Source organism: Vulpes vulpes, chromosome 8, assembly GCF_048418805.1.
Source record: "Vulpes vulpes isolate BD-2025 chromosome 8, VulVul3, whole genome shotgun sequence".
Taxonomy (NCBI): Eukaryota; Metazoa; Chordata; class Mammalia; order Carnivora; family Canidae; genus Vulpes; species Vulpes vulpes.
The window spans coordinates 91,635,615-91,658,312 of NC_132787.1; the positions used below are offsets into that span (position 1 = coordinate 91,635,615).

Sequence of the window (22,698 nt, forward strand, 5' to 3'; positions counted from 1 at the left end):
AACATCATAAATCCATGTTAACATTCCAGTTTCCTTAAACCTTTCATTAGCTTCCTCTACAACATACCAACACATTTCTAGCATTTCAACTTCATTTGATGCTACTTGTTTTCTATTTGTCCTGTTTTTCCTTCCTTCTTTCATTTGGATTAGTCATTTTTTACCCTCACTATTGGGCTTTTACTTTGCTTTACCCTTTTAATGGTTACTCTAAGGTTTATAGTGCATATCCTTAACATATGATCTATCTGGAAATGATGTATCATTTTACCTATAAGGTAAGAACCTTAAAAGAAAATACAGCTGACCCTTGTATGATATAGGTTCAAACTGTGTGGGTCCACTTACACACAGATTTTTATACAGTACTGTAAATGTATTTCCCTTTTTTCTTAACTTTTTTTCCTGTAGCTTACTTTATTATAGGAATACAGTATGTAATGGATACACATAATACACAAAATATGTTATCAACTATTTATGTTATTGGTACACCTTCTGATCAATAGTAGGCTATTGGTAGTTAAGTTGTGGGGGCATCAAAAGTTATAACAGATTTTCTACTGCAAATGGTATCAGTGTCTCAACATTTCATTTCTAAATATATTCTATATTCCTTAGCATATTGCTATCTTTGTTTTCAATAGTCATCTTTTAAGGAGATTAAAAATGAGAAGAGAGTTTTCTATATATACCCACATGGTTACCATTTTGATTGCTCTTTCTTTGTATAGCTCCAAGTTCCCATCTGGTTTGATTTTCCTCCAACCTGAAGAACTTGACATATTCAGTCGCATAGGTCTGCTGGCAATGAGTCTCTCACCTTTTGATTTGTTTGACAGGCCTTTATTTCCACTTATTTTTCTAAAGATATTCTTGAGTGCCACAGAATTCTAGGTTCTTGTACTTTATTTATTTATTTTTGGGGGGGGGTACTTTATGGATGTGTTGACATCATGTCATGGCTTGCATAATTTCTGATAGAAAGTCTGTTCTCAATTTTATCTTTGTTCTTCTGTTTATAATGTGTCTCTCCCCTTCACCGCCCTTGCCCCCACTGTCAGATCTTCCCTTTATTACTTAGTCTTAATCATTTGTTATGGTGTACCTTGGTTTGTTGTTGCTGTAGTTACTGTTTTTTTTAATGTTCATCGGGCATGGCATTCATTGAGTTTCTTGGATAGTGGATTTGTAGTTTTGACCAAATTGGAAACTTTTTGGCCATTAATTCCAATATTTTCCCATCTTCCCCCCACCCCTTCTCTGCGGTTCCAACTTCACGTATGTTAGATTACTTGATACGGTCCCAAAATGAAGCAATTTTTCTTTTTCCATCTATATGTTTTCTATTGCCATGTATTCAAGTTTCCTGATCTTTTCTTCTTTGGTGTATAATCTACTATTAATCCAATCTTGTGTATCTTTCATTTCCTATCTAGAAGTAACATTTGATTCACTTTTATGTATTTAGTTTCTCTTCATTATGTTTCTGCTTTCCTCTACCTTCTTGAATGTATGGCATGCATTTACAATAGCCTTTCTAACATTGTCTGCTGCTTCTGTCTTCATTTCTGCATGTCTGTATCAGTCAGTTTGCCTCTTGCAGTTTCATCTCATGCACGTGGTTAACAGTACTCATCCAGAGTTTCAGGGGCCCTCTGTAGGTACCTGGAGTCCTCCTTTTGTGGAGCAGCTGCCCTCCAGGACTCTACTCCACAGGTTCCGGCTGCACTGGCCTCCCTGCAGGCTCCTTGAGACTTTTGTGGGCCTTCTGCATTTTTACCTCTCACAAGTTGGAGCTTTTTGTTTTTGTTTATTCATTTGAGACACACAGAGCACAAGCAGGGGGAGTGGCAGGAAGAGGGAGAAACAGACTCCCCGCTGAGCAGAGAGCCCAATTCAGGGCTCCATCCCAGACCCTACAATCATGACCTGTGCCCAAAGGCAGATTCTTAACCATATAGCCACCCGGGCATCCCAAGGCTTTTCTTTTTCATCCTCTTTCACATACTTTCACAATAAGGCATGTATCATAAGAGAGATAAAAATATGATTGCAAATTTGTTTCAGCCTCCTCTTACTATTGGGATTTTGTTTCCTTCATACCACAAGACTGCACAAAATTGCCTTTTGAACCCCAGCCACCAACAGACACAGGATGTCTGTTTACACAACCCTGTAAAAATAGCCTTTGGAATTTCGGATCCTATCTCTTTAGTCTCTTTCCTCAAAAAAGTTCAGTATAGAGTGGATGCCTTAAGTAGAAAATGAGTTACATTATTATTGGCATATTCCTTTCTCTATAGAAGTACTTTATGTGCTACACATCATCACACTGTGAGAGATTTCCCTCCAGCTTTTTGACCCAGCCCTTCCAGCCTCCTATACCACCTTAGAATTCCATGAATGTTCCATGGGAAAGACTAGCTTTGCATTTGGTTTCTTCTAGCTTATGATGTATTGTACATGACCTCCTAAAACTGATCATTTCACTTGCTCCCAGGAGCATCCTTCTGCTTGAGCCAACTCTAATCTTCAGCCCATGCCCAAAAGAATCATATAACCTCAGAAAAGAAAACTTCCAGCAATCATCAGTTCACTTCAGGCAAGCTCTTCCCTGTCTGGAATTTTAGTTCATATGGTCCTCATTGCTTCTACCCCTCTCTCATAGCTTTATGAATGTGTGGTTTTACGGTTTATTCATTTTTGTCTGCAGTTTTGCAGCAAGAATACAGGCCTCATGAGACATTCTACATCCTACTCAGAAATGGAAGCCAGACTTAAAACCTGGTTTTCTATCTAGAGTACATTGTTACACCCTTGCTCAGTGTTACTTCTTCTATTCTTTGAGTCCATAGCTCATAACTTGCCACCTACCAGTCTCTAGTATAACATGGAAAGCTATGCTGAAAATGATTTACATTCTAATCTGTTGTGTTCATTTTTATAGGACCAGGATTAAAACCTCCAGAAGAACGGACAATTGAATACTTAGAAGAAGTTGCAGTTAATTTTGCCAAAGGACTATCTGATAAGAAAATCTCCATAAAGAGAGACAAGGGATTAGTAGAAAGTGAGTGTCATTATTAAAGGACTAAGGCAAAGGTTCTCTCCAGAGAGTTTAATTTTGTTATAAAATGAGAAGGAGGTAAATGCCTTTTTTTTTTTTTTTTTTTTACTCTAAGTATAGAGTTGTCCTTAAGGAGTGTAACAACTGCTCTAGGATCAAGTCCTAAACCTTAAACTGGTTGGTTACAGCCATTTTTTTTTTTTCAATTTTTTATTTTGGAAAATTTGAAGCATTAATACAAAAGCAGAATAGTATATAATACTGTAATAAACACCCATGCACCCAACACCCAACTTTAGTATTTATCAACTAATTAAACCATGTGTATAGAAGTGCTTAGGTTGCAATTTGGATTTTGTATATCAAAGTGAAAAGTTCTTTCAGATAGCTACAATTATTGCATTTTTGTGGAGTTTACAGAACAAACTAAGAAGGGAGACTAGGCTTTTTCCAGTCAGTATCTAAAAACCATTTTCTTTTGCAGAATTGACGTCCTATGCCCTGAGTATTCCTTTTGTCAGACAACAGGTTTACAAAAAGGTGGAAGAAAAAGTACGAAAACAGACCAAAGGCCTTTATCCTGCACCTCTGAAAATAATCGATGTGAGTCTTCACCCCATATTCCCACATTTCTCATGTTTCCTCCCTTTATAGAGCAGTATTCTTTATTGCCATTCTGAACTATGTCTTTTGGTACTATAGTTCTTAATTCTGTTATTACAGTACTCACTAAAAATAAAGCAAGCTATGAGGGCTCATAAACTGATTATTTTGGGAATAATGAGTGCTGGGCATAATGAATTTAAAACTACCAGTTATAAAACAGGAAAAAAAAAAAAACTGTTATATCAGAATAACAAGGCCAGTAAAATCCTGGGCATTAATTAAAAGGTAGTTGAAACAAAATTGATGGCCTCAGTTGAAAACATTGCAGTACCTAAAATGTCTTATTGACTTCCCCATTGCTGTAATTATCAAAAAAGTGTAATGATACAGAAAAGTTCTGAAAAAGATCAAGGAGGAAAAATAAAATGATCACAGGGTTAAGAACTTCTGTCTAAAGGTAGACTTTAAAACTTAGAAACTCTTTAGTCTTCAGTCTTTAGTATCTAAGATTAAGAGAACATGTAATCTAAGACTTTGAAAATGGGGGATAAATCAGCCAACAAATATATTTTGAGGAAAGACACCAAAATGCATAAATAAGACACATGATTCCCTTCCCACACCCATCTCCCAGTTTGAGGAGATTAGATTGTGTGTCTGTGCTGGGACAGGTAACTAATGGAAGGGATGTTAGATGCCACCCTGGGATCACTGCCAGATAATTGAACAGAGGAAGATTGCTAAATGCACAGAGGAGGCAACAGTCACTGTAAGCCAGAGAGATTAGGAAGAGCCTCCTATAATATTTTTTTAAGATTTTATTTATTTATTTATGAGACACACAGAGAGAGAGGCAGAGGGAGAAGCAGGCTCCCCGCAGAGAACCCAATGTGCGACTCGATCCCCAGACCCGGGATCACGCCCTGAGCTAAAGGCAGATGCTCAACCACTGAGCCACCCAGGCGTCCCAGAGCATCATAGAATTTGACCTGAGCCCTGGAAAGTGAAGGGAAAGTTGTACCAGGTAGGGTGGGCATTTTGAGCAAAGCTGGAAAGCATGAGGTTCTTCAAGGAACATTTAATGAGATCAGATTTTGTAGGATACTGAAATGTGTGCAAAAAGGCCAAATGAACCCTAGATTTTAGAACTTGGACAATAATGAATTTGGAAATTTGACCTTCATCCTGTATAGATCATAGAGATAATAGTCCTAGTAAGTCATAAACAATTTAGAAAGAGACAAGTAGAGACTTGAAGTTGGAAGCTATCTTGGTCATTCAGACTTGACATTTGAGTAAGACCCCAAGATAGATTAATAAAGAGGTGAAGGTAGTAAGAGACTTGCCAAAGAGAAGAGATTATGAGTTAAGTTTTAGAAGTGCTGAGTTTAGATGTTTCAGGAAATTCAAGTGATAATTTACACAAAAGATAAGAATGTAGATTTGTTCATATGTGGGTTTTTTTTTTTTTATATCCACTTTTCATTCTCATAAATTGTGGTGATTGAATACAGGGTCAATTCGACTTTTATACTTGGACTTAGGATAGGACTTCCCTCAAATGTTAAGTTGAATTTATAGAATTCATGAGTAACATGACAGAGGAGACCATCGGCCTGAGGAAGAATGCACAGAAGGAGAAAAGGGCTGAGAGTGTAACTATGGGGATGTGCCTACTAACGTAGGAGAGCAAGAGAGAAGCTGGAAGAGCCATTTTAGCAAGAAGGAAGGGGAAACCTTTTCTCAGACTTGAGCAGTGCCAGTGGCAGCTCTTTCTCTGCTGGGATAGTGGTCTAGAAGTGGATAAGGAGATAAGAGTTTGAGCTGTGGGACCTCTGTCATCTTTTCCCACTCTGACTTTTATTACTTTCTTGTATTTCATTTCCTTCCATTTTATGCTAGTTTTAGTAGTAGTCTTGGAGATGGAAAATGAAGTCAGTCTTTTTTTTTTTTTTTTTTTTTTTTTTACTTTTTTAAGATTTATTCATTTGTTTGAGAGAGGGGGGAAAAAAGAGCAAGAGAGTGAGCACAAATGAGGGGATAGGCAGAGGGAGAAGCAGACCTCCTGAGCTCCATCCCAGGACCTTAGCATCATGACCTGAGCCAAATGCAGATGTTCAACCAACTGAGCCCCCTAGGTGGCCCAAGAATAAAGTAAGTCTTAAGCAAGCAGCCATTCAGTCCTCTTGTCTTTCTTACTCCGCTTCCAGACTTTTGGCTTACTCTTTGAAGACTGATGAACTAGCAGTTTTATTCACGGTAGTGAGCATCTCACCCATCCCTTGCAACAATGAACAAATGCTTTATGTGTTTTTTAGGTGGTAAAGACTGGAATTGAGCAAGGGAACGATGCTGGCTATCTCTCTGAATCTCAGGTAAAGTTCTTTCCTTTGAATTTTTTATTAGCTACTGAAAAACCAAGATCTAGAACTCTTTATAAAGCTGAGAAAAGGAAAGGTACCCAAAGTCTATCTAAAATGTTTTTCTTCTGGTGACTATCATTTCTCAGTGTTACTCTCAGTGAATAGATGTTAAGAACACCTTAGTGGTCAGTGGTCCCAGCTACTTGAACTTGCTCTCAGTAATGAAGGTTTAAGTAGGGAAAGCAGGGCCAGAGTTCTAATTCTTTCAAATGAATCATTGGGAGGTTTTGGTTCTGGAGTTGGGCTGGTTATATTGTGATAAAAATGAATACATTGAGAGAAGAATACATTTCTTACTCATTAGGGCCTAGAGATAAAACTTTGAAGGCCAGCCTCTCTTTGGTGAATTAGAAAATGGAAGGAAATGTTGTGTAGCAACTAAAAGAACACAGAGGAGCATGTGACAAGCCTCACCTCTTCCCACTTTTCCAACAAATTGGTGGTATTATAGATTTAAGTGGTTACAGTTATTTTTAAGTTTTAAGCAATCATTGAAGAATGACTGCTCTTTGATAATAAGACAGAAGGTATCTGAAGAGCTCAGGACATATTCAAGAGAAAACATTTCTTGTACTGGTTGCTTACTACAGTGCATTCTGAGTTAGTCTTTTACCTCCTAACCAGCTACATATATACATATGTACAGAAAAATTGAAGCACAAGTTTCACAAATCATTGTCCTCACTGTGTACATTGTACTCATATTTCCTATGTGTACGACCCACTAACCTCATGATCACTGATGGATCTCTAGCCACAGTTTGAAAATCACTGGTTTACTGAATAGGATACACTGTATCAAGATCAGTAGAACATTGTTGCATGTTCTATTAGGGCATGAAAGCAACTTTATTTGGGGGATTCCCTTTGAAATGCTATTTGTAACCATGTAACCATACCGGTAAATGCTAGTAATATTGATGATGATGATAGCTGACATTGAGACCCAGTCATTTTACTAGCATTCTCACTTAATTCCAGCAATACTGTAAAATAAGTATTGTTTTTCCCATTTTAAGGATGAAGAAAGCTTGACAGCTGTGAAATGGCAGAGCCAGGATTTCAAACTCAGTTCTGTCAAACCTAGACTCTAAATCTCATCTTCTTTTTTTTTTTTTTTTTTTTTTTATATATATATATATATATTTTATTTAGGGGCAGCCTGGGTGGCTCAGCGGTTTAGTGCTGCCTTTGGCCCAGGGCATGATCCTGGAGACCTGGGATTGAGTCCCATGTCAGGCTCCCTATATGGAGCCTGCTTTTTCCCTCTGCCTGTGTCTCTGCCTCTCTCTCTCATGAATAAATAAATAAATAAATAAATAAATAAATAAATAAATAAACAAAATCTTTAAAAATAAGTAAATATTTATTCATGAGAGACACAGAGAGAGAGGCAGAGACATAGGCTCCCCACGAGGAGCCCAATGTGGGACTTGATCCCAAGACCCTGGGATCACGCCCTCAGCTGAAGGCAGCCACTCAACCGCTGAGCTACCCAGGTGTCCCAAAATCTTATTCTTAACTGCTAATCTGAGAGTGGCTCTCTGTAAGCATTAGGGGACTTTTCAGAGCTATAGGTGTCATGCAGACAGCCTGCTACAACAAAAGAGACCCAGAATTGAGAGTCCTACTGCTAGGATATGAGTTCCAATCCTGCCGCTTGAGGTGTTGTCGTGACTTAATTTCTCTGAGCCTCCTCTTCCCAGTCTTCAACATAAGAGGGTTGATTGAGAGGACCATGAAAGGTCCGTTTTGACCGTAACATTCTAGTCCATGAAAAAGGTTAGCTACCACCACCTCTGGAGCAGAGAATCTAGAGCTTGGGTGAATCCAACCCTTTTCACAGTAGTAGTCAGAAAGTACCACAGATAAGAAGACATCACGGGGGCCCTGGAGCACTCATGTGTGTTACCTCTACTCTGCAAGGAAATCGGACTGAAGGAACTCCCATCACTGAGACTCTGAAGTTCCATTGTTTTTTTGGTTCTTCTTTATTTTCCAGAAATTTGGAGAGCTTGCAATGACCAAAGAATCAAAGGCATTGATGGGACTTTATCATGGTCAGGTCCTGTGTAAGAAGAATAAATTTGGAACTCCACAGAAAGAAGTAAAGTAAGCTCAGCTCTCTGCCTTATGGAGCCTATGTGGGTTTCACTGCAAAGCTAGATTCCTGCCTTCCGTCTTGCCTACATGTCTTCCATCCTGAGCATATTAGATCCCTCTTCCTCCTAACAACTTTCTGGCTTTCAAAGTTCAGCCTGAGTTTTCTCCAGACCTCTCTATTGGCTTCTGTAGCAGTTTTCCTGTCTTGCTATTGATGTCCCCTAGAAGTCTGGTTTATGTCCCAAACCAGACACAACTATACGATGTTTACTGATCTTGTGTCTTCCTGTGATTTGAGATACCATCCCTGGGAACTCATACTTCTTCCTCATAAAAAAATATATAGCCTCATTCTAATTGTTAAAGGCTTGTCTTTCTAATTTACAACCTAAATATTTTGTTTAATATTTTATTTATTTATTCATGAGAGAGAGAGAGAGAGAGAGAGGCAGAAGGAGAAGCAGGCTTCATGCAGGGAGCTGGACGTGAGACTTGATCCCAGGTCTCCAGGATCACAACCTGGGCCAAAGGCGGCGCTAAACCGCTAAGCCACCCAGCCTGCCCTACAACCTAAATATTTAAGATACTATTTGCCTGTTTCATGTCTATTCTTTTTAGCAAGACTTTCAATATTATGCTGCCTAAAAGCTCTTCAACATTTTAAATTTACTAATGCCCCTAAATTCACCTTCTAGCTCAGTGGTTCTCAGCCTGGGGAATGTTGCACCCCAGGGATCATTTGATGATGTCTGGAAACATTTTTTGGTTGTTAATAGGTGCTTCTGGCATCTAGTGAGCAGAGGTCAGGGATATTGCTAAACACCCCACAGTGTATGGGACAAGCCTAAGAATTAGAATAATCAAAAATGTCAGTAATGCCAAGGTTAAGTAATACTGCTTTAGCTGAATTACCGTGAGGGCTTTCAGAGCAACTAATGTTACTACTTTCTCCATCTCCTTCACCTTTAGCAACATTACAATCCAAAAAAGAAGATAAGGGATCCCTGGGTGGCGCAGCGGTTTAGTGCCTGCCTTTGGCCCAGGGCGCGATCCTGGAAACCCGGGATCGAATCCCATGTCGGGCTCCCGGTGCATGGAGCCTGCTTCTCCCTCTGCCTGTGTCTCTGCCTCTCTCTCTTTCTCTCTCTCTCTCTGTGACTATCATAAATTAAAAAAAAAAAAAAAAAAGATAAAACGGGTAGGAAATCTGGGTGAGACAGATAACAATCCTAGCCCAGAGGGCTGATTTCCAAATATAATATGAACTACAACTATAACTACTTCTCCAGCACACATGGTGATCAGTAGGGATCATTACCAGTCCGGTTGTGTTTGTTCTACCCAACATGGAAACAGTATCCTGCAATCAGTAGGTGCTGTAGTACAGTAAGATGGCCACTTAAGCACTTATGTCAGCATCTCTTCATATATTCTATAAAAATCAAACATTAACAAGGACAAAAAAGTCACCCATTCCCCATGCATAGCATAAGTGCAAGGCAGATATGCTACTAACTTATTATGTAAGAGGGAAACCTCACTGTAACAGTAAATAAAAGGAAGCAAGAGAGAAAAGTATTAAGAGTCTTGCAAAATCATACAACTGTGAAACACACCAACTGCTACTTCCTCACCCTACCCCTTTACTCCACCATCCCTCCATATACCAAAAAATGCCATCAATTAAAGAGACTACACTTTGCAACTGCAGAGTCCTCTTAAATAATGAAACCTAATGAGCTACTCCAGACACCTCCTCCTATCTGTATATACTTCTTCCTGTCATAGGCAGCTAGACATAATGCCATCTGGAGAGGGTATTATTATACCAAATACACGAAAAAGATAGGCAGAATCCACATGCATCTCATATAAGAAGAAGTAAGAAAAAGTATCAAAATACTTACGATTATGAAGATTCTCCCCCCTAAAGCAGTCACAATACAGAAGAAAACTCTAACAAAACACTTCCAAATTTGAATCAAATATCCTTAAATGAGCATTTGCAGATAAGAATCACCTTGAATCAGAAATTCAAAAACTCGGGACACCTGAGTGGCTCAGCAGTTAAAGCATCTGCCTTTGGCTCAGGGTGTGATCCTGGAGTCCTGGGATTGAGTCCCGCATCAGCCTCCCTGCATGGAGCCTGCATCTCCCTCTCCCTGTGTCTCTGCCTCTCTCTCTCTTGGTGTCTCTCATTAATTAATTAATTAATTAATTAATTAATTTTTAAAAATTTTCAAGAACTCAGAACTAAATGTACAGAAAAACAGGGTGATGCAAGAGTTGGCCTAACTTGGAAATAAATTGGGGAAAAAGGAAATGAGGAATTAATCATAGGGTACCCAAGGCAGAATAGGGTGAACAGATTTACTAAAACTTGGAAGAATAGGGGCACCTGGCTGGCTCAGTAGGAAGAGCAAAAAACTCGATCTCAGGGTCATGAGCTTGAGCCCCATATTGGGTGTAGAGATGACTTAAATAAATAAACTTAAAAAAAAAAAAAAAAAAAAAAGAAGAACCTTGAAGAATTAAAGAAAGGGGATTTTTTTTCTACTTTCCCAGCTGCCAGTGAATCACTCTGCTTCCTCCACTTCTGTCTCTAGGCTCTTCCCCCTTACCTTGGATAATCATTTGAATTCCTTATCTATTTTATTCTTTTAATTAATTTTTATGCAAAAATGCACTTATTCTTTTTAAGAAAACTTATAAAGTTAAATATTAACTGATAGTATTTTGTGTTTATGGTTTGAATATTGTACTATAAAAGGAATCCTCTGTGTGAAGCCTGTAACTGGCTCCTTTCAGTGGTATGACTTGGAGACTGTGCATATTGGTACATATCAGTTAACTTATTCCTCTTAATCTTCTACTGATGGATTGATGGCTCTTTGCAGTTTTTCATGATTACGAACACTGTATGACTGTTTGTCGCAGTTTGTCATCTTATGCATAAATACTTTCATTGGAGTAGATAATGAGAAATAGAATTACTAGTTTGTGGGGTATGTGAGGTTTAGTTATAATAAATTTGTCCTCCAAAGTAGGACAATACATACTTCCATCAGCCATGCAGTGAAAAAAACAATTTTTGTACATCCTCCCTGATGCTTTTACAATTTTTGCCAACCTGGTGAGGAAAGAATATCTCATTTTAATTTGCATATCCCATGTTATGAGGGAGGTTAAGCATCTTTATTGTCAGTTTGTTTGTTTTTTTAGTGAATTGCACTTTTTAAAAATTTTTATTTACTTATTTATTTATTTAAGATTTTATTTATTTATTCATGAGAGACACAGAGAGAGAGGCAGAGACACAAGGCAGAGGGAGAAGCAGGCTCCATACAGGGAGCCCAACGTGGGACTCAATCCTCGGTCTCCAGGATCACGCCCTGGGCTGAAGGCAGCGCTAAACCGCTAAGCTACCTGGGCTGTCCTTAATTTATTTTTTGAGAGAGAGAGAAAGCAAACTCACACAAGAAAGATTGGGGCAGGGCGGGGGCAGAGGGAGAGAACTCCAAGCAGACTCATTACTGAGCTCGGAACCCAAACCAGGGCTCAGTTCTGCAACCCATAAGATCATTTCCTGACCCGAAACCAAGAGTCAAACGCTGAACTGACTTGAGTCACCCAGGCATCCCAGAATTGCTTTATACAAGCCCTTCCCCATTTTAGTGGGTTGTCCTTTTTTTAAGTAATCTTCACGCACAATGTGGGGCTTGAATTCTTGACTCTTGGAGATCGAGTCACATGCTGTGCTGCTTGAGCCAGCCAGGTGCCCCATGTCTTTTTTAATTGACACATGCATGTTCTTCATTTCCCAAGTTGTTATTCTTTGCTGCAATATATATTGCAGATTTCCTCCTATTCTATGGTTGTCTTAATTTTGTGGGGTCATTTCTGTTTGTGACAAATTTTTAGTTTTCATGCAATAAATACCTTTTTTAGCCCTATTCTTTATGTCTCTCTATCCTGTTTTCTCACTGTTTTCCAGTTAATTAAACTAACAATGTAGGGGCGTCTGGGTGGCTCAGTCCATTAAGCTTCCAACTTTTGACTTCAGTTCAGGTCATGATCCCAGGATCATGGGATTGAGCCCCCGCATCAGGCTCCATGCTCAGTGAGGAATCTGCTTGAAATTCTCTCTCCCTCTCCCTCTGCCACTCCACCCCCATGCACACGCATATGATGTCTCTCATAAATAAATAAATCTTGGAGCACCTAGATAGTTCAGTGGTTGAACATCTGCCTTTGACTCAGCTCATGATCCTGACCGGCGTCCTGGGACTGAGTCTTGCATCAGGCTCCCCAGAGGGAGTCTGCCTTTCTCTCTGCCTATGTCTCTGCTTCTCTCTGTCTCTCATGAATAAATAAATAAAATATTTAAAAATACTAATAAATACTGTTAAAAAAAAAAAAAACCACTAAACATAGAAATGCATGTGTTACTACAAAGCTACATTTAAAAGATGCTTCCAGAACTTGAAATTAGGTTTCCTTTTCAGGTCATAAACATGATTTTTGAAAATTATAATCAGAATTGTTAGGAATGAAACTTTATCCTAGTATTACAACTCTGTTTTTTTTTTTAAGATTTTTATTTATTTATTCACGACAGACACACACAGAGAGAGAGAGAGAGGCAGAGACACAGGCAGAAGGAGAAGTAGGCTCCATGCAGGGAGCCCAACGTGGGACTCAATCCTGGGTCTCCAGGATTATACCCCGGGCCGAAGGCAGCGCTAAACCGCTAGGCCACTGGGGCCACCTAGTATTACAACTCTAATTTAAGTCTACATAGTGCTGTTAACTTCAGCTTTTATGAAGGAAGATGTTCTGGAAAAATTTTTTTAGTTGTTTACTATGGGAGCATGGCATATTGCTCCAGAATTATGAAAAAATAAAAATAAAAAAGAGAGAGAATAAGCAGATATGCTCTCTGGCCCACAAAATACTTAGAATTTAATTGAAGAAACAAAAATAGTGAATATGAAGCCATTCCAGAATACTGTGGGGTAAGCCAGATGGTCCTAAGAAGTTCAAGAGAAGTTGGAGGGTAGAAAAGGCAGCAATGTGCATGTATGGAGGTATTTGTGGGGAGGGGTGTGATAAGGGCTGGAAGCAAAGAAAACATCCAGGAGAATTTTGATGTAATCCAAGTAAGGGTAATAATGGCACAAATTTCAGAAGAAATTAAAGCTTACTGGAAAATGGTAAAATCAGTAAAATAAGTAGTCAGAAGAAGAGAGATTAGTCTTTGGGCATATCATGGCAAATTGGCTTTTGTTTGGAAACCAGAGATATTCATATTGACATCAACATAAATCAGGTTGTTTTTGTTTTGTTTCAGTGATCTTGTTTTGTTTTCAGTGATCTCCAGGCATAATTGAAGATCAGTATAATTCTGTCTTCTTGTGTAGGCCAGTTCTTTTCGGCCTAACAAATTTTTGCATATAGCTTTGAAAATCTTCTCTCTCTCTCTGCCCCACTCATGCTCTCTCTAAATTAATTAAAAGGGGCTGCCTGGGTGGTTCAGTCAATTAAGCTTCCAACTCTTGGTTTTGGCTCAGGTCATAATCTTAGGGTCGTGAGATCGAGCCCATTGTTGGGCTCCACACTGTGTGTGGAGCCTGCTTAAGATTCTCTCTCTCTCTTTCCCTGCTCATGGCCACTGTCTCTCTAAAAAAATTAAAAATTTAAATTAAAATAAATACATTTGAAAATGTATTTTTATGGGCAAAATTTAAATTTTTATAGATAAAAATTTAAAATACTTCATAGATAAAATTTTAGATAAATTTATAGATAAATTCATAGATAAAAATTTTTATAGGAAAAATTGTTTAAAATACCTTGTTGTGCCCACTTTTGTTGGTTTATTGAATAATTTGGGTGATCTCCCACTTTTATTAAAATAATTACCAGAAGTCATTCATGCTTTCCTTCTAGGGACCTAGCCATTCTTGGTGCAGGGCTGATGGGAGCCGGCATTGCCCAGGTCTCTGTGGATAAGGGCCTGAAGACCATACTTAAAGATGCTACGCTAACCGGGCTGGGCCGAGGACAGCAGCAGGTGTTCAAAGGGTAAGCCAGCTCTCTGTCTCTATCAGCAATATGCTGTTCATTTTTTGCCGTTATGGATTCCTTTTTCCTAAACATGGTGGGTACTGTATGCTCCATGGTTAAGCTATTTCCTTTGACTTTTAGAAACACTGATTCCTTTCCCTTAGTTTTATTGTACATGTTACAGTGTGCAGTAAAATGTAATGTCTACCTGCAGAAGAGAAAACTACCAGATATTTTTACATGCCATTTATTTCGTGCTTTGGTATCAAGACTAGAAGGTCTCATGTTTGTGAATTTTGGTAGTTTCCATATCACTGCTGTATTATTAGGAAACACTGAAACAGCACGACATTGTGGAAGATGAGGAGGTGGGGAAGTATGCCAGAACTGCACATTGAGGGTAGAGCTGGGATCAAAACTCTTGAACCTTCTATTTCTTAGCTGACACAACTGTAGAGAAGCAGGAAAAGAATTTGGTTCCACAATGTCTGAGGCTTTACAGACTGTGTCTCCTTCTTATCACTGAATTAATAAAAGGCCAATACTACTTTCTCTCCTGCTCACCTACCCCTTCTCACCCCGGGGCCAAACGCTGCCTGTTTGCAGAGTGGGGGGAAACCAAGCAGCCACTTGTGCAGACTGGGAATTGGTTTCAGGCCAGTTCTGTGCTCCAGTATAATGGACAAGCTGGCTGCACTTAAACTGTCCTTTTTTTTTTTTTTTTTTAACAGTTTGACAATTTCTTTTTTCTTTTCTTTTTTTTAATTTATTTATGATAGTCACACAGAGAGAGAGAGGGGCAGAGACACAGGCAGAGGGAGAAGCAGGCTCCATGCACCAGGAGCCCGACGTAGGATTCGATCCCGGGTCTCCAGGATTGCGCCCTGGGCCAAAGGCAGGTGCTAAACCGCTACGCCACCCAGGGATCCCCCACTTAGACTGTCCTATGCATGACTTTTAGTCAAATGAGGTTTTTTTGTTGTTTCTCATATAGGTTATGTAGCTTCAGCATGTTTGACCTCATTTCTGCAGAGAGATTATGTTGCTACTGTCATCCTATACAAGATGTGGCAAGTTTAATCATTTTGGCAGATTATTGTAAGATAGCAAGGAGTTGGAGTAAAATATTCGTGACAAAAAAAAATTTTTAATTGGCATGTGCTTGATAACATAGCCCTGAGACTAGCATGTAAACATCCCCAAACACCATCACATACAGTCACCAAAATGAGAAATTGCTGCTCTAAAATAGATCCCACCCTCTGTCTCTTTTGGATTTAGGTTCCCCAGCTTTCCCTTTGTGCCTCAGAAACATCAGGCTCTGGCAAGTGCCCCTTACCGTGCTGCTGACTTAGGACATAAATGTTTCCCATCCTCTCTTGAAAACAGTTTCATTAGGGATTAGAATTAGAGCAACTAATAATATTTTGAGTTCTGATAAGCATTTCGTTTGCTAACTGCTGACATGGTTGTCAGAAACCAAGAGATTTGAACCCATACTTTTTAAGACTTTGAATAATTCTTTGAACTTACCTTGTGGCTTTAATTTTTCTTTTAGTTAAGGAAATTAGTGAATGGGATTCAGGAAAACTCTAGGTCAGTTATTCTGAAAGTGTGGTCAGATTAAAACCTAAGAGAGCCTACTTTTCTTGGCAGTGAAAAGTAATCGGTTAAATGTTTGAGTAGCAGGAATCCTTTTTATCTCCCTGTGGGAAAGAAGAAACCTTGAGTTAATATTTTATGTAATCAATATAATGTGCTACTTATACTATGTGCCGACTGGGAAGTAGATTAAGAATATAAGAAAATAATGCTTGGTCTCGGTTTTCCAGGAGATTACAGTTACAGAATAACAAAATGATGTGTAATCAGGTAAAATAAGTTCATGTGGTCTAGGACACCTGTTGGGTGTTTTCTCTGTTATAGGTACAGAGTTACCAGAGCTGCATCTTTGTTTTGCCATTCTAGTATTTGTGTCTACTCTTCTTGGCAAATTTAACTATTTTTTGAGTGATAGAGTTTATGTAAGTTTCACTTGTAAAGGCATCTTATAGTTTGGGGCCAACCTATCTTTCTCCTAGTACCTAGCCATTTGACCATGAGTCCCTCTGAGCCTGTTTAAGCAACCCTTCTCTCTCAAAATGGGAGTAATAGAATTATCTCATAGAGTTGGTAGAAACACATAGCACAATGTCTGGCCCATGGATGCTCAATAAATGGTAAGTCTCCTTTTCTCTATTTTTTCTAGATTGAATGATAAAGTGAAGAAGAAAGCTCTAACATCATTTGAAAGGGACTCCATTTTTAGCAACTTGACTGGGCAGCTCGATTACCAAGGTTTTGAAAAGGCTGACATGGTGATTGAAGCTGTTTTTGAGGACCTAAGTCTTAAGCACAGAGTGCTAAAAGAAGTGGAAGCAGTAAGTATGAGGCCTGTTGTACATGAATTCTCATTTAGTGAGTGGAGGACACAGATACAGGTGTTCTTAAAAGGCAACTTGTGGTTCTTGTTATAGGGCTGTTCATGTCCAAACATCAGTTTTTTGTGAACTCATGCACAGTATATATGTTACAAAGGTCAAATCTGGGTCTTCAGGCAAGAAAATCAAGTAGCACAGGGTTCATTAGCATTCTGTGGGAGTTTGGTCACCCGGACCTACAGGTAGCCTCATGGAGGATAGCCAGCTGTGTTGACATTTTGGGTTGGCTACAAGCCATAACTAAACTTCAGATCTAGCCAGCACAGGAGGTAGGGGAGGAATTATTGCTCCAGGCAGGTTTCACATGCTTACTTTGTGGAAATGCTTTGGTCTTGATCCCAAATGTTCTACATGCCATGAACAAAACAGGTACCTGTATTGAGTGGTACAAGGAAAGAGCCCAGAGAGGAACAAATGACAGTAACCTGAGTACAAGGTAGAACCAGGGCCTGGAGCAGCAGCCTACAGTTAAATAAATGTGGGCTAGTAGATTGTGCATACAAAATGAAACTGGCTTGGTAGCACTCCAAGTTTCTGGAGTAGTAGCCATACTCTTAAAGTGCCCTGTGAGTGAGGGCAATCCCTGCTCTACCACAGACTCAGCCTACAGAGGGTTTAGAAACTAAAGACAAGGTTGGGAAAGAAACAAAAGATAAGCAGCCGGCCTGGGACAGCTTCCACTTTGGAATCCCTGCACTGGAAAATCTTTCCTTTTGACAAAGGGTAATGTAGATTCAGCTGAGAGAGAGCTGAGTGGATTTGTATTCCATCTGTACTAAGTGGCATTTCAGCACAGATACATAAGTGGTATCCCAGGGCTTTGAGGGCACTGCTGAGCCAGTGGCAGGCAGATTCCAAGGAGCAGCAGAAGCTGACACAGGCAGCATGGAGAGAGGAGCTTTACCAGTTGACTAGGTGTTGGTATTTGCTTCTGGAAAATTAGGGTTGCAGTTGGGAAACTAGTGATCAAGGAAAAGAGAAAGAGGGATCAGATCAAGAGGAGTGCAGACTCCGAGCAAACCTTTACAGCATTGCCTCTGGCTTCCAAGAGGGCAGAAAACGGGGCTTTTTAAGGCCTGGCCCAGAGCTTCAGAGTGTCACTCCTGCTTTCCATTGGTAAAAGCAAGTCACAAGATTCAAGAGGGAGGAAGCAGACAATACCTCTGGAGCAGGGGAGAGCCACGTGTGAACCAGGAAGGGAGGACTGTTGCCTGCTCTCTTTGGAGACATTGGTCCACTCTTCATGGAGACTTTCCCCACCAGAATAAGATGCCATACCTCTCAGACATGCCACTTGAGACTCTTCCTTGTGGTCATGCTCTGCTTTCGACTTCACACTTCTGATTAAAATCATGGGGGCCTGATCACAAGCTGATTGCTGAGCCAGGTTTTGTCCAACAGGCGCCTCTCTAGGTTTTTCCCTTTCTTCTTTATAAAAAAATCTTGATTTGGTATTTAACCTTTATCCTCCTTATAATTGATGTTATTTTACACTCAGCTCTTTAGTGTGTTGCATGTATTTTGAACCTTGATTCCTGTCTCTGATGTTAGGATTTTGCCTGTCCCGGTTTGCACAAATTTGACAGGTGTGCCTTCCGTGTGTTTTATGCATGCAGCTGAATAAAAATTGAATAACTTGGGATCATGAACAGAATGCTGAGACAGTCTATGTTAGAGATTTTTCTCCAGGGTGATAAAGCTAACAGTTAATAGTATTCATGTGCCGTAGATTAATTACAGTGGTGTCCAGTTTTCTAACAATACCCTGTATAAAATGAGCTAGGCATGCATGTTATGACTTGTTCTTAGAAAAGTAAAGGGTGCAGGTATCATGAACTTCTGGATTCGAGGGCAGATCTGAGCAAGAAGAGGGATTGGCACATAGGCTGGATCTTGAAATGAATGAGATTTAACTCAAGGTGATCTCTTCAGTGTTTATCTGAAGTGTCTTATATACCTAACTGCTGAGATGTAGTCTCTGGGTTAGGAAGGATGCTGAGCCAGAGATGGAAGGAGGCTGAATGGGAAAGAGAACAAGGTCACACACAGAAGCCCTGGGTGGTTATAAATATCAGGTGAATAGTGTCTCCTGTCTGAGTGGCTGTGGGGAGAGCAGGGCCAGGCCCAGGTCTCATACTTTAGCTTTGCTTCAGACTCCAGTCATCTCCCGGGTTTATGTGACATTCTTAAATGCTTTTCCCCTGCAGGTGATTCCAGGTCACTGTGTCTTTGCCAGTAACACATCTGCTCTCCCAATCAATGAAATTGCTGCTGCCAGCAAAAGACCTGAGAAGGTAAATTCTGAACAGAGGAAAGACCCTGAACTGTTTTCCTATCGCAGGCTCCCAGAGGAAAGCTTAGAGCATGAGAAGGGCCTGTGTGGATTGTGAAGTGGAGGGAGTGATGAGGTTTTCCCCAAAACTGGGCATAGAGAAACTAATACCATGACCATTCAAGATGCTGGGATAAGTGAAATGAACTATAACCAAAATAAGCTTTTCTAGGTGATCTGCATCCCAAGGTTCGGACTATAAAACGTACCTTTATTACAATTAGGTATTTAAAGATAGGTCCAAGGAGCACCTGGCTGGCCAAGTTGGTAGCATATGACTCTTGATCTCAGGGTTGTGAATTTGAGTCCCATATTGGGTGAAGAGAGTACTCTAAAAAAATTTTTTAATTAAAAAATAATAAAGATAGACCCTAAAATAAAAAGGGATACTCCAAAATATCACTTCAGCTACAGAGTAGACACTGCTAATGATCTAAGACATGTTTGGTTCCAATTCCACATTCAAGAATTGAAGATCAGGAGGTGGGATGCCTGGGTGACTCAGTGGTTGAGTGTCTGCCTTCAGCTCAGGTTGTGATCCCGGAATTCCGGGATCAAGTACCGCATTGGGTTCCCTGCATGGAGCCTGCTTCTCCCTCTGCCTGTGTCTCTGCCTGTCTCTTTTTGTGTTTCTCATAAATAAATAAAGAAAATCTTAAAAAAAAAAAAAAAAAAAAGAAGAAGAAGAAGAAGAGAAGATCAGGAGGTGTGGTGAGGTGTGTCCACCTATGGGTTCACTTAGAATTTCTACCCAGGACATGAAAAGGTAGAAGCACTTTCAGTAAGTATTTGGAATGATGCTTAGACATTTCTCTTTGGACATCTGCTGTCTACTAGAGCAACCTAGGGAAAGTGAAGGCACTCAAGGAGAAATGAAAACCTCACGTCTCTGGAGGATAGCAATTAGCCTTAGGTAACCAGAGCCAGCCAAAAGTAGGCAGGAAATATAAGAGACCTGTAAGCAGCTAAAATTGTTAATACAGAGTCCTTGTACTGAAAACACAAAAGTCTGTTTATTCCTATTCTAATAGTTTGGTAATACAAGGTAATCTTGTTTTCTCATACACAGCAGATTGGAAGTGATGTGAGGCCTGACAGAGGCAAGTGCAGGGATGGCAGGAAAAGGTCATAAGGAGAAGTGGCCGCTGATAATGTTACACTAAGGGAAGACACAACAACAGTATAAAGGGAGATGACAATGTGGTCATGTCACATCACTCAAAGCACCTCTGCAGCATTTTAAGTCAGTAAAGGAGAACCTTTGATGCTAACTTCTCATTTTCCAGTGGGAAAAGTATCATGCTTTGCAGTCCTGGCCTCCAGGTATCTTGGATAGCTTCCATAAGTCATCTGCTTCCCCTATCTTATATAAAATTAAGGGCAAAGGGTCACAGGTTGGGTGATCAGCCATCTGCTTATCCAGAACAAGTTGGTCACCTCTGGCAGAGCTTTCTTGAGTGATGAAAAATGGATTTTGCTTGGGGCAGTGATTATATGGGTGTATATACAAAACTCATCGAAATGAACACTTATACACTTACTGTGTATAAGTTATATATCATAAAAGCTAATCCCTTTTGCTTGGAAGTACTGAGTCTGAAACAGGTCTGGCTTTTTAAAAAATCATTTAGACACAAATTAAAGAATGTTTAGGATTTAGAAGCAACTTTTGGATTAGTAAGTTTATGAAACATTTAAGTGACCTATGTGTTACATAATGGAGAGTAGGCAGGCTCTGGAGACAGGCTAACTGTGATGGAATCCCATTGCCATTCACTGACTGGCCCTGAGCTACTAGTTTTAACCTCCTGATGTCTTTTTTCCTCATCTAGGTAAGACTGACTAGTTCACAGAGTGATGGATTAAATGTAAGGAATAAATGGCAATTGTATTAAAGAACAGTGGATAGCCAGTAATCAGCAAATGGTAGATATCGTTAATTATATCTCACAGCTAAAGTGAGGGTAGACAGAGCAAAACTCTAGTTTTATGATTAAATTGTTTTCTCCCATGGCAGTTCACTTGGGAGGACTAACTGTTAGCCTGAGGAGGAGGTTCTGAACTTCAGCATGTATTAGAATCACCTGGAAGGCTTCTTAAACACAGATCTGGGCCCTGCCCTGTCTCTCATTCAGTAGATCTGGGTCTGGGGTGGGCCTGAGCATCTGTAGTTCTAAATTTCCCCGGCAGTGCTAATGCTGCTGGTCAAGTTACTTCATTAGTGTAATGAATCTTCAGGCACATTTGAATGTTGATAAATCTTCAAACAAACAAACAAACAAACATTTATTTGAAAGAAAGAGAGCTATGAGGTGGGACGGGGTGGGGAGAGGCAGAGGGAGAGAGAGAATCCCAAGCAGGCTCCCCTTGAGCGTAGAGCCTGATACAGGGCTCAATCTTACAACCCCAAGACTAAAATCAAGAATTGGAAGCTGAACCAGCTGAGCCACCTAGGCATCCCTGCATGTCAATAAATGTTATTTAAACCCAGGATCCTGGGCGCCTGGGTGGCTCAGGAGTTGAGCGTCTGCCTTCTGCTCAGGTTGTGGTCCCGGGGTCCCAGGATCAAGTCCCACATCAGGCGCCTTCACAGGGAGCCTGCTTCTTCCTCTGCCTGTGTCTCTGGCTCTCTCTCTCTCTCTCTCTCTCTGGCTCTCTCTCTCTCTGTCTCTCATGAATAAATAAATAAAATCTTTAAAAAAATAAACCCAGTATCCTGCTGGTGAGACCCATCTGTGTAAAATCCAGATACATCTCTGACAGTCTAGCATATTGACAGATTCTTCTGCCTACCTCGGTTTCCCCTGTCCTCAAAAAAAAAAGTGGCCCTAGGGCAGCCCCGGTGGCGCAGCGGTTTAGCGCCGCCTGCAGCCTGGAGTGTGATCCTGGAGACCCAATATCAAGTCCCACATCAGGCTTCCTGTATGGAGCCTGCTTCTCCCTCTACCTGTGTCTCTGCCCCTCTCTCTCTGTCTCTATGAATAAATAAAATCTTTAAAAAAAAAAAAAAGTGGCCCCTCTAAACCAACAGTATCATTAATATGAGTGGAACTTTCATTCATTCTTCCCTGATAAATCTAATTTGGCCATGAGATGTGATTTTGGCACTAATTCTTGGTAGAATCTATCACCCTCAGTGAAAAACCTTAGAAGCGGATGGAAGAGGAAGATTCCAGTGAGCCCTCTGAACATACTGAACTTTTTATCAAAGAACCACAGAGCCAAACCACTCAACTGAATCAAGCAGTATTCCTGTATCATGACCACCTTTCTCTCCCTTGCTTTCCTGGCCAAAAATGAGTGTTATCCAGTGTCCTCCTCAGTGTTGTTACATCTGTTGGCTTTCTACTCACTCCCCTTGCCAGGTGATTGGCATGCACTACTTCTCTCCTGTGGACAAGATGCAGCTGCTGGAGATTATTACAACAGATAAAACGTCTAAGGACACCACTGCTTCAGCGGTAGCTGTCGGGCTCAAGCAGGGGAAGGTCATCATTGTGGTGAAAGTAAGGAGCTGTGTAACAACAGAGTGACAGATGTGGGGAAAGTTCTGTTAAGATTCCTTGTACCTCCAGGCTTGTTTTGCCTATGTTTGCCTCAGAATCATACCAAACAACC

At 40.2% G+C, this 22,698-nt stretch overlaps 1 protein-coding gene across 1 annotated transcript in view; it reads left to right on the plus strand.

The window, feature by feature from the left end:
- HADHA (hydroxyacyl-CoA dehydrogenase trifunctional multienzyme complex subunit alpha) overlaps positions 1-22,698 on the plus strand; it is a 48,630-nt gene that overhangs the window by 22,650 nt on the left and 3,282 nt on the right. The window contains exons 8-15 of the mRNA XM_025983998.2: positions 2,951-3,073; positions 3,555-3,673; positions 5,995-6,051; positions 8,102-8,211; positions 14,152-14,286; positions 16,517-16,688; positions 18,956-19,042; positions 22,446-22,586. Coding sequence (XP_025839783.2) covers positions 2,951-3,073; positions 3,555-3,673; positions 5,995-6,051; positions 8,102-8,211; positions 14,152-14,286; positions 16,517-16,688; positions 18,956-19,042; positions 22,446-22,586 — 944 coding nt within the window. The remainder of the gene's footprint in view (positions 1-2,950; positions 3,074-3,554; positions 3,674-5,994; positions 6,052-8,101; positions 8,212-14,151; positions 14,287-16,516; positions 16,689-18,955; positions 19,043-22,445; positions 22,587-22,698) is intronic.